This window comes from Urocampus carinirostris, chromosome 4 (genome assembly GCF_059441175.1).
Source record: "Urocampus carinirostris isolate Australia breed hairy pipefish chromosome 4, RoL_Ucar_1.0, whole genome shotgun sequence".
NCBI classification, from domain to species: Eukaryota; Metazoa; Chordata; class Actinopteri; order Syngnathiformes; family Syngnathidae; genus Urocampus; species Urocampus carinirostris.
Window position 1 is genome coordinate 31,399,440 of NC_142352.1, and position 14,236 is coordinate 31,413,675.

The 14,236-nt window shown below is 38.3% G+C and overlaps 1 protein-coding gene across 1 annotated transcript in view; it reads left to right on the forward strand.

Moving 5' to 3' along the window:
- Positions 1 to 14,236, forward strand: part of otog (otogelin) — a 76,996-nt gene that overhangs the window by 30,922 nt on the left and 31,838 nt on the right. Inside the window, exons 21-32 of the mRNA XM_088333350.1 lie at positions 67 to 141; positions 320 to 363; positions 1,377 to 1,542; positions 2,468 to 2,575; positions 3,834 to 3,972; positions 4,955 to 5,089; positions 5,348 to 5,494; positions 8,002 to 8,121; positions 8,273 to 8,389; positions 10,119 to 10,275; positions 11,923 to 11,949; positions 12,091 to 12,261. Of these exons, the coding sequence (XP_088189476.1) occupies positions 67 to 141; positions 320 to 363; positions 1,377 to 1,542; positions 2,468 to 2,575; positions 3,834 to 3,972; positions 4,955 to 5,089; positions 5,348 to 5,494; positions 8,002 to 8,121; positions 8,273 to 8,389; positions 10,119 to 10,275; positions 11,923 to 11,949; positions 12,091 to 12,261 (1,406 nt within the window). The remainder of the gene's footprint in view (positions 1 to 66; positions 142 to 319; positions 364 to 1,376; positions 1,543 to 2,467; positions 2,576 to 3,833; positions 3,973 to 4,954; positions 5,090 to 5,347; positions 5,495 to 8,001; positions 8,122 to 8,272; positions 8,390 to 10,118; positions 10,276 to 11,922; positions 11,950 to 12,090; positions 12,262 to 14,236) is intronic.

Genomic DNA, 14,236 nt, shown 5'->3' on the forward strand with positions numbered 1-14,236 from the left:
CAATCTCACTTTGGCATACAATTGACTGACGATTGCTTTATTGTTTGTTTTCTGGTGACATTGAAGGAGTGAGTGTCCCTGCACTTTTCTTGGTGCCGACTATCAACCAGGAGACGTGATCATGACATCAGCAGGTGTTCAGTAAGATGTTCCTCTGCCGTTTTTTAGACTTGCATGTAATTTAAGTGTTGAATGACACAAAATACACACGGACTCATTGTCCTCACTGTGGGACAAAACAAGTATATTCAGTTTTCTAATCTGTCCCAATGTGCAGTAATTTGCCTTGATAATTTATTTTCTGTTGTTGTCCTTCTAGGCTGTGTCTAGATGGTAAATTTGTGTCACAAACAACTAATGGTGGTAAGCCTTTCCAAAAACAATTCATGATGTTTGCTTAGTTTTTGGCTTGTTATAATTGGGTTTAGTTTACATTAACTCCCCCCCGGAAGTCTCTACTTTTTACATCATAGGGTTTATACGGTTTTAGGGTCTATACATTTGTGAAAATGTTCGTTCATTGTTTGATTGAACATTTATAAAACAAGCAAATAATCTAGATGTTAGAAATTAATAAACTTGACAAATACATGTTTATGTTTTGTTTCAATAACATTTGATTATAATCAGTTTAAAATAAATCTTGTGAATTTACATGTATGTTTTGAAAATGGTTTATCTGGCTTTTAAAGTTGTTGGTTCGGAGTTCCAAATCTCAGTACAATATATGAGAAGTGGTAGGATGCCTGCGCAATGGATAAAGTTGTAGTTGGTGTATGATTTTTTTGAGCTAGCCATTCCATAAAAATATTTCTCATGTCTTTATAAAAACCTATAATGTACTTTTTGTTTTTCAATGAGGTGAACTGGTGGATAGTCACTCAATTGGTGCAAGGAAAAAAGAAAGGCTGGTTTTGCCTGTTCATGATATCGTTGTCATGTATGTAAGAAACCAAACAAGGATAAATATATAGTTGTTAATTTCCCTTCGGGGATGAATAAAGTATCTATCTATCTATCTATCTATCTATCTATCTATCTATCTATCTATCTATCTATCTATCTATCTATCTATCTATCTATCTATCTATCTATCTATCTATCTATCTATCTATCTATCTATCTATCTATCTATCTATCTATCTATCTATCTATCTATCTATCTATCTATCTATCTATCTATCTGAATCTGGCTTTCTGAATTGTTTTTTTTTGTATTTCTAGCAGATATTTAGATACTAATTCATAGTAGTCTTTAGTATGCATGAGGCCGGCTGGAGCGTCTTTTTTTGGAGGAGAAAAAAATTGTCACCCTTGTTTAGGTTTGGAACAATTCATTGTGCTTACATCAGTTGTGCGCTGTTCTATTCTTGCAGACAGTTCATGTCCGGAGAATCAGATATATAAAAACTGCTCTGTGGGTCAGAATGACCTCCTTCAAGGAGAAGTTGCAGCCTGTGAGCGCACTTGTGAATCTTACCTCCTCAACCTGACTTGCTCAGCACATGAGCCATGTGTCAGCGGATGTGCCTGCCCCTCTGGGTGAGTATGGCTTGAAATACAAGACTTACACAATACTCAAGTCTCGTGTCTTGATAGTTTTGAGGTGTGCACAAGGAGTATAATTAGGATAAAACACAAATATTGTATTGCTGCTAATTACAGTTGCAGAAAGACATGGAGAAATCTAACAACAACCTAGCGTTCCAATAACAGCCTGTGCCATGAGCAGTTATTTGAGCCCTATAATCCAGGCTGGATTCTAGCCCCAAAAGAGGGTTAAGTGATTTTGTACTGTGAGAGTAGGGAAAAAAAGTCATCATGATAAAAGCAAAAACTGGTCAAGGTTCAAGAAATGTTTCCAAGTTATGGACTCTTTTCACAGATTACACAGATGTCTGAAAAAAATGTGCATTAGTTTTGTATTTAAGGAAGTTAGAACGGACAGGAGTACTTTATTTATCTGTGTGTAACGTGCATAGATTTTTATCCACACACAAACACACACACACATTGTATATATATATATATATATATATATATATATATATATATATATATATATATATATATATATATATATATATATATATTACAGAAGTAAATGGAAGGAGACCAAGAGGAAGGCCGCGATTGACGTGGATGGATGGTGTTATGAGTGCACTGCAGGAAAGAGGCCTAAATATAATGGAAGCTGGAGCTCTAGTTGGTGATAGGAATGAGTGGAGAGGTATCGTGAACGGATAGTAGGATGTTTGGACGTGTTCTTAGGGATGGGCAGGGCACCGTATGATGCGGCAGGGGTAAACCAGTGAAAGCTGTCGGGGCCTACTGTTGAACAGAAGAGTGTGTTGTGTCACCCTGACCCGAGTGACATGTCCGCTTTCTTGTGTCCCGTTTCATTTGCAAAAGAAACAAATGAAATACATCCACACTTACGATTTGTATCCATTCCTTTTGCCACTAGCTTGTTGAAACATGGTGACGAGTGTTTCGAGCCAGAGGCCTGCCCCTGTCTGTGGAAAGGAAAAGAATATTACCCTGGCGACAAAGTGTCTTCACCCTGCCATCAGTGGTATGTTTATGGTTATCCATAAATTAAAGTTGCTGCTTCTTATTAATTCAAAATGTGTATGACGTCAAAGATCCAATACAACTAGGCATTTTTCCTAAATGCAGTACATAGAAGGCGCAGGGTTAGTTCGGGTGCTTGAAATCCTTCAAACGCTTAAAATTCAATGGTGTAATTTCAAGGTTTTTAAAGTTCATAAATTGGGGGTAAAGTGCTTGTAAACGCTTGAAATTGTTGCTATGTTTCTTTAGAAGTTGGCTTAAAAATGATGCCAAAACAGCTCTGTGGTGGCTTGACTTTGCCATTGTATATCCTCTTCCCTTGTGATTACCTGCAACTGGCATTAGTTTGTATGGCATTTTCCTATGAAGTGTCATTACTCCTTACAGGTCACACCCAAGAGGAAATGTGCATGCTCCACCTAAACAGGGCATTATAAAAATTCTATCAGTACATGGATTACAGTACATATCAATTATGTCAATTTATTATAGGTCATGTAAAAATTTAAGTTAATGTTTCCCATTGGTAAATTGTAATGGAATGAACATCCTGCAATTGAAAATGTAAGCTACTTAACAGTGTAATTTTATTCAACCCCTATAAGGGAGAGATTTGTAAAACAAATATATTTGCTTTTTAAGCTACTCAAGATCCAAAAATCCTAAATAATGATAAATGCAAAAGCAAAATCAAAAATCAGATACGTAAATCACAGACTTATTTGGCTCTTCAAAATACATAACTCACACCAACATTTATTCTTTTAATGGTACTGAAGAAAAAGAAATTGGGCTTTAAAAGTCCTTACAAAGTGCTTGAATTTGGCCGTGAAAAGGTGCACTGTATGAACCCTGAAGGCAGGAAATCAATTTGCTGAATAGGATCTGTTGTATTCCCTCAACTCTGCCCTGTTCCCACCCGCGGACCTCAACCCAGTAAAAAAAAACAACTCACTACATATTCAGAACCCGATGTTGCCAAGTATGGATAGAGAAGTGCACTACCTGATATCATAATCATGTTACCATAGAGGAGAAAAGGCTTCAAAACTAAGTGGCTTCTAATGTGACTCAGATTCTTTTTCCTGTCTATCAGCGGTGAAAGGACAGCCCCCCTACAGTGATCTTCCTCTTTCTGCCCATTTCTAGAGCATAATGATGACAGTGCAATGAATAGTGACAGTGGACAATAGATGTTAACAAAGTGTCTTTGCACTGCAATGTCCGAAGTTGATGCTGCAACGTTGGTGTTGTTGCAGTGTGTGTCAGCATGGGACATTCCAGTGTGTGTTTCGTCCATGTCCATCCATGTGCATGATTTACGGAGATCGCCATTATAGAAGTTTTGATGGCCTGCTCTTTGACTACATTGGCGCCTGCAAAGTTTATCTCATAAAGGTACTTAAGTGATCTTTTTCAGGCTTATGCTTCGGTAACACCTTGCTCCGGTTCACCAGTTTTTTTTAACCAGACTTGTTGGAATGTTTTCAACTATTAGATTAGCAGTGTCAAATATACCTAAAGCTCGTTGCCAGATCAGGCCTGCCAACAGATTTAATCTGGCCCGTTAGACAATTCTGAGAGAAGCACAAGATAAAATAAGCTGCACCACATAAAACAATATTCTGAAGTTTCAAATATGATCAGTGGATATCACCTGAGCCAGACGCCACTCCTCGAAGCAAACCTCCCACTGTAGTTGTATTTGCTGAGTACCATTTATCAATCAGAGAACATTTGGGGTTATAACCATCCCGACGTTACTTTACTTAAAATAGAAGACATGGACAAGTCGTCGTTGGATTTTCCATTAATTCCCTTGACTTTGAACCATAATATTTGTTAAAAAACCTACGCCTTTTATTTTCAGTGATTGGATGTTAACAGTTACCGCCCGAATTAAAAAATACGTAATTAAAAATAGCATCTGGGTCTCTTTCCAGGAGTTTGAAGAAGCTTCAGCTCATTTTTATAATAGTAATGACCAATGACTATAAAGTTCCTAAATTCAGGAAAATATTTTTTTGAAAGGAATAAAAAGCACAAAAAGACTTTAATCGCGAAAACAGTAATTTAAATTATTTGCACTTAATGAGTGTTTGTTTACTATTATTGTCACTTTTCATTTGGCATGAGTTTATCACATCACAACACTGACCGTTTGGTTGCTGACAAATATTTTCCTTGATTTGCCTGTATCTGACTTAATTTGTAAGACAGCTCAAAAGGCAAATCAATTGTCTTGATTCTAAATGGCGAGGGCAAGGCGAAATAGTGTAATGCAAAAGCACCATTAGAGATTTGATGTCCGTATACGAATGATCTTCATTTCAAGCATCAACTTCTTGTCGGTTGTTGTGTGTTTTATTTTTCTGAGCAGAGCACCGCTGATGTGATTTTCAGTGTAACAGCAAAGAACATCGACTGTTTTCACAATGGCATAATCTGCAGGAAATCACTTATGATCAACATGGGAAGATCCTACATTGCTTTTAATGACGACACTGGGCATCCTGTAAGTTTTGTACCATCCGTAATTGGACAAAGTGCCATTTTTGATACAAATTGACCTAATACGATTTTTAAAACTGAAAAGATTAACCCTTTCTAAATGAATAATCATCAAATATATTTATTCAGGATTATGCATAAAAGAGTAGTTTGTCATACATGGATCAAATCATATTATGTGCATTTTGGGGCGAAATATGATTATTTCAAATTAAATCATATACACAATCCTTTATTATATATATATATATATATATTGTAGAACCCAACTAGTGACAATGGAAGGAATCACAAGATGGTCATTTGGCCAGCTGGCTACTTCACTGTGATTCATTTCCCAGAGGAGGACGTCACTATCCTTTGGGACCGTAAAACCACTATACACATCCAGGTTGGACCTCGTTGGCAGGTATGTGGCACTTTTGTTGAGGAATGACTTGTACTTCCTTTGCATGTACTGTTGATTTTGGGTAGTGAGAATGTTGGTTAGATAAATACAGGCTGGAAAAGATGAACAGTTTCGTGGAGGGTTTCATTTACAGAATAGTATGGGCATGAATAGGTTATGGAAAATAGATGCAGCAGGTCACAATTGCCAAGATCCAAAGAGCTCACAATCATTCTTGTCAGAACCAGAACAAATGGTAGACCCAATTGTGTAACGTTTCACACAAAAGATTATTGGGATATCGAGGAGACAAATGCCTGCGATCCGGTGCTCACTGGACGAGGGAAGCATGCCGCTCACGGCAACAGAGCGTGTTCGGAATGCGGAAGTGGATCTCCCGGATTGGGAGATCGTAGCGTGGTCAAACGGGGAAAATGTGTCAATAGCCGGAGCGGGGGATCAGAGCGTGGTCGGTGGTCAAAAATGAGTCGTTAGCCGGAGCCAATCGGGGAATCAGATAGATAGATAGATAGATACTTTATTCATCCCCGAAGGGAAATTCACATTTCCAGCAGCATCCCTGAGCTGAGAACAATACAATAATAAAGCAAAAAGAATACAATATACAAATACCCAGTGTGACGTCCAAATGCCCACTGTAGCGTGTTATATAGAATAACTAAATAGTGCTACACAGAATACATATTGCAATAAGATTCGGTAATATGCAATGTAGGTGGTGTGGTTTACTGTGGGCTTTTACTCTGCCGGGTAGAATCAGGAACAGACGAGTGGTATACCGATGAAAAAACGGGACTGACGGGAGTCAGAGTCAAAGTGCTTACCTTGCGTAAGCAGAGGTTGGCTGTCGGACTGACAAAGGGCGAGTGAAAGCACTGAGCTTAAATAGGAGGGGGAACCAATCAGGAAACCAGCAGCAGCTTGTGCCAAACGAGGGGGCACAGGTGAGTGTAATGAGTAATCATGACCATTTTTATACTAAAAGAGCAGTTCAGACTAAAAAAAAAAAAACAATCCGAAACTGTTCGTGCAAACGTGAAATCCTCTACCGTACGATAAGAGACTCGGAAACTACAATAGAATAGAATAGAATAGAATTTGCCTTCATTGTCATTGTTACAACATGGGATATGCTGTGACAACGAAATTGGACGACTCCAGTTCCACATTTACAGTGAGGATAAGGAAACAAAGAGATAAAGGAACAAAGAACTAACTGACTAAAATCACTTGGTACCTGTGGCGAGGCGAGTCGAGCAGGAACTATGTAGTGGAAAAGCAGCTTAAGTCTCTGTCCAAACTAGTTCTAGCACGTACAGTATCAACTGCGACTAATACAATAATTCTCAAGGACACATCTGGCTACAAAACAAAGCTCAACTCAGGAAATAAAGAAGTTAAACAATCATGACTAAATATGGGCAGTGACACACTTTCCTTTAAAAAGATTATTTCAAAGGGACGATAAATGTATTACATTTATTTTATAATTGACATAATGGATTATATTAGCTCGGTAGCCTAGATGGTAGGGCGCCCGCTCTGAGACTGGGAGGTCGCTGGTTCAAGACTCGGCCGAGTCATACCTAAGACTCACAACATTGGTACTCATTGCCTCCCTGCTTGGCGCTCAGCATTAAGGGTTGGAATTGGGGGGTTTGGTCACCTAATGACTAAAATGGCTGCGCCCTGTTTGGCTGCATCGGCTCGCTACAGTTTAACTGTACGGGTCAGGTGTATCGACATTTCGTTCTGTGTGCATTGTTACAAAGAATGACAATAAAAGTAAATTCTATTCTATTCTATATGTTTACCTTTACACAAGCCAGATTATAAATAAGCACAGCTCAACTGATTCCTCTCAGAATCAACAATTTCAAACGGGACACTGCACTAAAATATACACCCACATATATGGGTCATTGATTGCAAATACAGGAGTTGTCCATTTGAATACACAAAATTGCAGTTTTCTCAACTAACTTTATAAAGTACATTTTGATCCAAGATGTAGATTCCGAGAAGAAGACACTTCGGTATTCCTGGTCTACATTTTGTTATTTGTAAAACTCATGAACATGATACAAAAGTCTCAATTCAGCAGCAAACTTGTACTTTAGGAGCATGAAGTGAGACATGTGCTGAGAACTGTACATTGCGAAGGACAGAAACAGACAACAAAGTCTTTCAAGAAAATAGTATACAAGCTTTTTCACTTGCGTATACATATTAAACCAAAACGTTATTGACGCACTGGTGAAGATGTGGCAAAACTGTTAAACCAGATCAAACCAACTCAGAATGCAGAACAAAATGCAAATCAGATTTTCTGGCGTCATAAAAATAGTGTGATAATAAGAAAAGCTTGAAAGCCCTTTCACATGTCATCTGTATCCTTCCCCTCACTGTCCCGACCTGGGCTCCAGTCTCTTAGCAAGCAATATTTTACAATTTAAATCAGCGACACTTTTTGAATGGTCATTTGTTGCACTAATATATGAATTCAGGGGAAGCTGAGCGGTCTGTGTGGAAATTTTGACATGAAGACAGTGAACGAGATGCGCACACCTGACAATATTGACACAACAACGCCACAAGAGTTTGGAAACAGTTGGATCGCAGCAGAGGTCAGTCAAAGTGGTCTTGCCATACCTTTGATGAAACATAAATTTATTGTCCTACTCCAAATAACCACAATGACGTGACTTATAAAACGGATGCTATTTGACATGACTTCTTTACCATTTATTACTCCTTTGACTTTCGATTCGTCCTTAGTGCGTCAATGGTCCAGATATGAGACACCCATGCGCTCTGAGTCCACTTAGAGAGCCGTTTGCCAAGCAGAAATGTGCTGTCCTGCTCAGTGAGGTTTTCCAGTCCTGCCACCCTATGGTAAGTGGTGGTGTAACCGCAACTTGCAAAAATCCCATTGCAGTAAAAAAATAGAGAAAAAGACAATAAACTCCACTAACTACACAACCACTCACGACTTACTGACCCAATTTAGATGATGGTCTTTAAGCACCACACTTGTCAAAAAGATGTTCCTTTAAAGCACAGAAAAACGATTTGGACAAACATTAATTTGATTGTTATGTATACATGTATACAAGAATAACAAATGAAGTAGACATATCTACAGTGGCTTGCGAAACTATTTGGCCCCCTTGAACTTTGTGACCTTTTGCCACATTTAGACTTCAAACATAAAGGTATAAAACTGTAATTCATTGTGAAGCATCAAAAATAAGTTGGACACAAACATGAAGTGGAACACACTTTATTGGATATTTTAAACTTTTTTAACTAATAAAATACAAAAAAGTGGGACGTGCAAAATTATTCAGCCCCTTTACTTTTAGTGCAGCAAACTCTGTTCAGAAGTTCAGTGAGGATCTCTGAATGGTTCAATGTTGATCTAAATGACTAACGATGTTAAATATAATGCACCTGCACTGTGATAGTCTCAGAGGTCCGTTTGAAGCACAGAGAGCATCATGAAGAATGAGGAACACACTAGGCAGGTCTGAGATACTGGTTTAGAGAGGTTTGAAGCTGGATTTTGGATAAAAAATTATTTCCCAAGCTTTAAACATCCCAAGGAGCACTGTGCAAGAAATAATATTGAAATGGAAGGAGTTTTAGACCACTGCGAATCTACCAAGATTGGACTTTCCCCCTAAACTTTCAGCTCATACGAGGAGAAAACTGATCAGAGATGCAGCCAAGAGGCCCATGATCACTCTGGATGGACTGCAGTGGTCTACAGCTGAGGCTGGAGAATCTGTCCATAGGACAACAATCAATCGTATACTGCACAAATCTGGCCTTTATGGAAGTGTGGCAAGAGATTTGTGTTACTACAAGACAATAATCCAAAACATAAAGAAAAAGCTACAATGGCTAAGTCATAGTCCAAACCTCAATCCAATTGAGAATCTGTGGAAAGAACTGAAAACTCCTGTTCACAAACGCTTTCCATCCAACCTCATTGAGGTCGAGCTGTTTTGCAAGGAGCAATGGGCAAAAATATCAGTTTTTCCATGTGGCGCTACAAAGTATTAACTCAATGGGGCTGGATAATTGTTATTATATTATATTTATTATCATGCTTTACAAGAAATTAAAGTTTTATATCTTTATGTTTGAAGTCTGAAATGTGGCAAAAGGTCACAAAGTTCAAATGGGCCAAATAGTTTTACAAGCCATTGTATCTGTCTGTCTGTCTGTCTGTCTGTCTGTCTGTCTGTCTGTCTGTCTGTCTGCCATTGATTAATTATATTATATAATAATTATATATCTTATTATCATTGCTGTCATAAAGGTTAGACCTTTATTTAACATAATACAATTATTCCACAAAGGCAATGAAGTAAAAAAATACATACTTGAGTTACTTCTTGTTTTCATATGACAGCAGCAAACATTATATATTTTTAAGAATGCTACATCGAGACCAGCAGAGACCCCATGCAACATATTCTCATAAAACATTTTTTGACATTCCCTTTACATTTGTTTGTGCTTATCATTCACCTTCTGTGGTCTATCATTGGTTAGTATTTTAACTTGCACCAATTTCTTAAAGAGGCAGCCTGAAAAAGTCTTCTTTTGCACACAGGTGGATGTTACCTGGTTCTACACGAACTGCCTAGCAGACACATGTGCTTGCAATCTTGGAGGAGACTGTGAATGTTTTTGCACTAGTGTGGCAGCGTACGCCCACCGTTGCTGCCAACAGGGTATTCCTATTGATTGGCGATCCCCAGCCCTGTGCCGTAAGTTAAACATATCCAGTTCATGTATTGATCAAAAAGTTAAGAAGATATATTCAGAAAATTGGATATCCCCATGTATTCATGATCAAATACCGTAAATGCCGGACTACAAGCTGCTACTTTGTTGTTACATTTTAATCACTGCGGCTTAAAATACAATGCGCCTTGTTCTTTTTTTTTGTGGTGGCACGGCGGAAAAGGACGAGCTGCTCTTCGCCGCAATGCATGCGCTCAGAACACGAAACACCGCGGTGACGTCTGGAAACATTTATTCCTCCCTTCGAGAGAAATTAGTCCATAATTCTGCAAATATTATTTATATAATACATAGCAGGAGAAAATTTGAGTATCCTGGCTACTTAGTGTTATCGCTTGTCAGCTTTGATGAAGGCCCACCCCCTCCCTAAAAAAATGACTAATCTAATAGCCCATTGGCCTTTAAAAACAAACTGTTTCTGTTTGTTCTCTCTCTCTCTCTCTCTCTCTCTTTCTCTCTCTCTCTCTCTCTCTCTCTCTCTCTCTCTCTCTCTCTCTCTCTCTCTCTCAGTCGGCATGCAGGTCCATTTTAAAACCACCCAGAACATCGACTAATTTAAAGTACTGTTTACCTTTAAAATCAAAGTATTTTTTTATTTCCTCTCTCCCTCTTCTCCACTCTCTCTTTCTCTGTCTCTCTCTCTCTTGCTGTCTGTCTTTCTTAGTTTATAAGTCGGCAAAACTGCTTTGAAGAAGTCGTGCCCACAAAAAAAAATTGACTGTTTACCTTTGATAATAAACTGTTTTTAATTTTGCTCTCTCTGTTTTCTAATTCCTTCCTTTCTCTTTCTGTTTCTCTCCTCTCTCTCTTTCTCTCTCTCTCCCTCTTGCTCATTCGCTCGCTCGCTCTCTGTTGGTAGTCAGCAAACCCATTTAAATGAATGCCACTAAAGTAAAGTTCAAGTATTGTCTACTTTGCAGATTTTCGCTCCAGTGGGTCTGGTCCCCATTAACAGCAAAAACCTAGGGATCTCTGTTCTTTATTCAATATTTACAACGTACTCACGATGTTTCAACTCCTTCACCTACAATAATGATGGGAATGCAATTAGGTAAATTACAGTAGCAACTACTGATGGCAACAAGACAAAAAGACACCGCTGTTGCAATTGGGCACTATTCTCCGAACTATGATTGTTCTTGCGCTGTTGTCGAGAAATATAGGGCTCACAATTTATGATATAAATCCTTCATTTGCGTTTTCTTCAGCCTCGGTAGTAAACATATTCTTGTCTTTGTAATCAACGTCTTGAAATGTCACATGATCCAAAAACACTTAATGTAAACAACTCGAAGCAGAACTTGAAAGGAACCAGCTGAAAATGGACACAAATGTGCATTGGCGTTTTGCAGCCAAAGACTTCAATGCCGAATTCCCCAAATGGTTGGCGCCCGGTGTGTTGGGCTTAAAATGCAAGAAATGGACGTGAAATAATACATTTTAATGGCTTTTTAAGCCTGCCGCTTAAAAGCGGGGACGCTTGTACAAAGACAAAATTGAGTTTCGGTATTATATTTTAGCATGTGGCTTTTAATCAAGTGCACTCTGTAGTCCGGAATTTACAGTGTATGTTTTAGTTATGTATGCTAATGAATCTCTTCTCTCTGCAGCATATGATTGTGAATTCTACAACAAAGGTATTGCAGTCTCTCGATTTGTGTTGATTCACATATAGTTCATGCTCATTTACAATTTCATGCTGTTTGTATATTTAATAGCAGATTGGAATAAGACCAATGTTTGCAGCAACCTGTAATAACACAACTTTATTTCTGCAGTTCTTGGCAAAGGTCCCTTCAGGTTGCTCCCTTTCAAAGATCGTACTTCAGTGCTTGTTGCCAGCAGGTCTAGCGGTTCAGTGTTTGTGAAGCACGGAAAACTCAATGACACCACTGGCATCTTCTCACACTTTATGGTCACACCAGGCCTGAGCAGAGTCCGGCCACATGGTGGGTTCCTCCTAAAAACTCCACAGGGTTCAGCTTTACAACATAACAGGTCATAGATATCTGGAAAAGATCATAGATTGAGGAATTTGTATTTCTTTTACATTGTGGACTTTCGCCACCATATTTGTATGGCAAATTGCTCCTACGTTGTGCTCTGTGGCACTAGTTATTGGTCACATTAAACAATACAGTGGCATCTAGTGCGCAAATATTACACACTGGGGCTTTAAGTGTTGATTTATTTTCCCTTAATCCTAATCTTCTTTATCAACCCATCGTAGGTCCCTTAGTATTTTTACCTGAACACCTAAAAAGGTGCATCCAAAGTAAAACTGAAGCTGTACTTAAACGTTTTGGAGTATGAACATAGTATCTATACAGTATGTAACATACCCAGGAATGTTCTGTACGTATGGAATTTCCCTCAGCCACGACGCCATTGACTATGGGTTGTTTGAATATTTTTCACTGCAAGAAGTCCAGTGAGAAACTTAAAACTCATATTTGCGGTAAAATACTTCTCGTTTTAGATTTTTTTTTATTTTCCTTATTTTTCCACAAATTTTTAACTGACATTTGCAGTGCGGAGCTTATAAACATTGAAAAGAAAAACCTAACATCCAAATTCTTATTTTTTTTAATCCGTAACTAGTGTTTACAAGAGAATAAATAAAAATGTTACATCTTTCAATTCATTCGTTCGTTCGTTCGTTCGTTCGTTCGTTCATTCATTACACAAGCTGACATCAGGCAGTTGCAGGGGACACCTTTAACTGCTAAATGCTAACTTCTCGACCAACAGGTATTTAAAAAATAGAGTTATGTGATAGTTCATGTATTTTTGCGTGTGATTTAAAATCAATATTGTTTTTTCAATGAATTAATGTATTTTTTACCACTAGGAAGTGGTAAATAATACACACTCTCCCTTTAACAAAAATAATTGAAAACATATTTCTGTTTTGTTTTTACACTACAGTATATTATTTTACATAACTCATGAAATGTAAGTGAAATAAACCTTAAAAATTTAGAACACTTTTCTAAACCTGTTCTCTCCATAATGTAGTAAACCAAATATTGCGTAGTAAAATAGGGACACAAAAAATATACCTGAAATGAAAGGAAAGACTTGCCAAATAGATATTTTTCTTATTTTAATCTTTCTCTTTTGAATTTTTTAACTGGTCTTTTATATCAGACTTGCGAGAAAAAAACACACAAAAGTGATAACGATGTAACATTAATCCTGGACTACAAGCGTCTATTTTCTTTCTGCATGTTAAACACTGTGGCTTTAAATGCGGTGCAACTTATTCTTTTTTTTCTGAGGCTGCACGGAGGATAATGGCGAGCTGATCTTTTAAAAAATGCATGCGCTCAAAATACTGAACACCCCGGTGACGCCTGGAACCATTTATGATGCCCTTCTCAAGAAATTAGTCCATGTTTTTGCCAACGTTGTTCATACAATACAGAACAAGAACAAAACGGGATGTTTGACATTACTCAATATTTTAACTTTTTAAACCTCAAACATCATTCATCAGAAACAGGCAACATGGCGGCGCCCTGCTCGGCGGCGGCCGGATTTGCTCCCGACAGTTTCTCACATTTTGGTCAAAAACCCCAATCTTCGACTCAGTCTATGAGGGCGAACAAAGACAACTCTAACTGCAGATTAATATACGATCGCAGTTTTTTGCTGGATATGCGAACATCCAGAAATCCAGCGCAAATTTCGACGACCACTCTGGAGTGTTTACTTAGCCTCGGAGTGCTACGTCAACAGAAGCCAGAGGCCTACAAAGCAGCGAGTAAAAGTGGCAAGCGGAAGCGCTGTGACCGGGGAAGGAAACGAGGTTGTCGGGCCGGGCTAACGGCTCGGATGAAGGCTAAACCCTTCAAAACGCCTCTACCATCCATTTTCCTATCCAACGTCCGCTCCCTGGACAACAAACTGGACCATCTACAA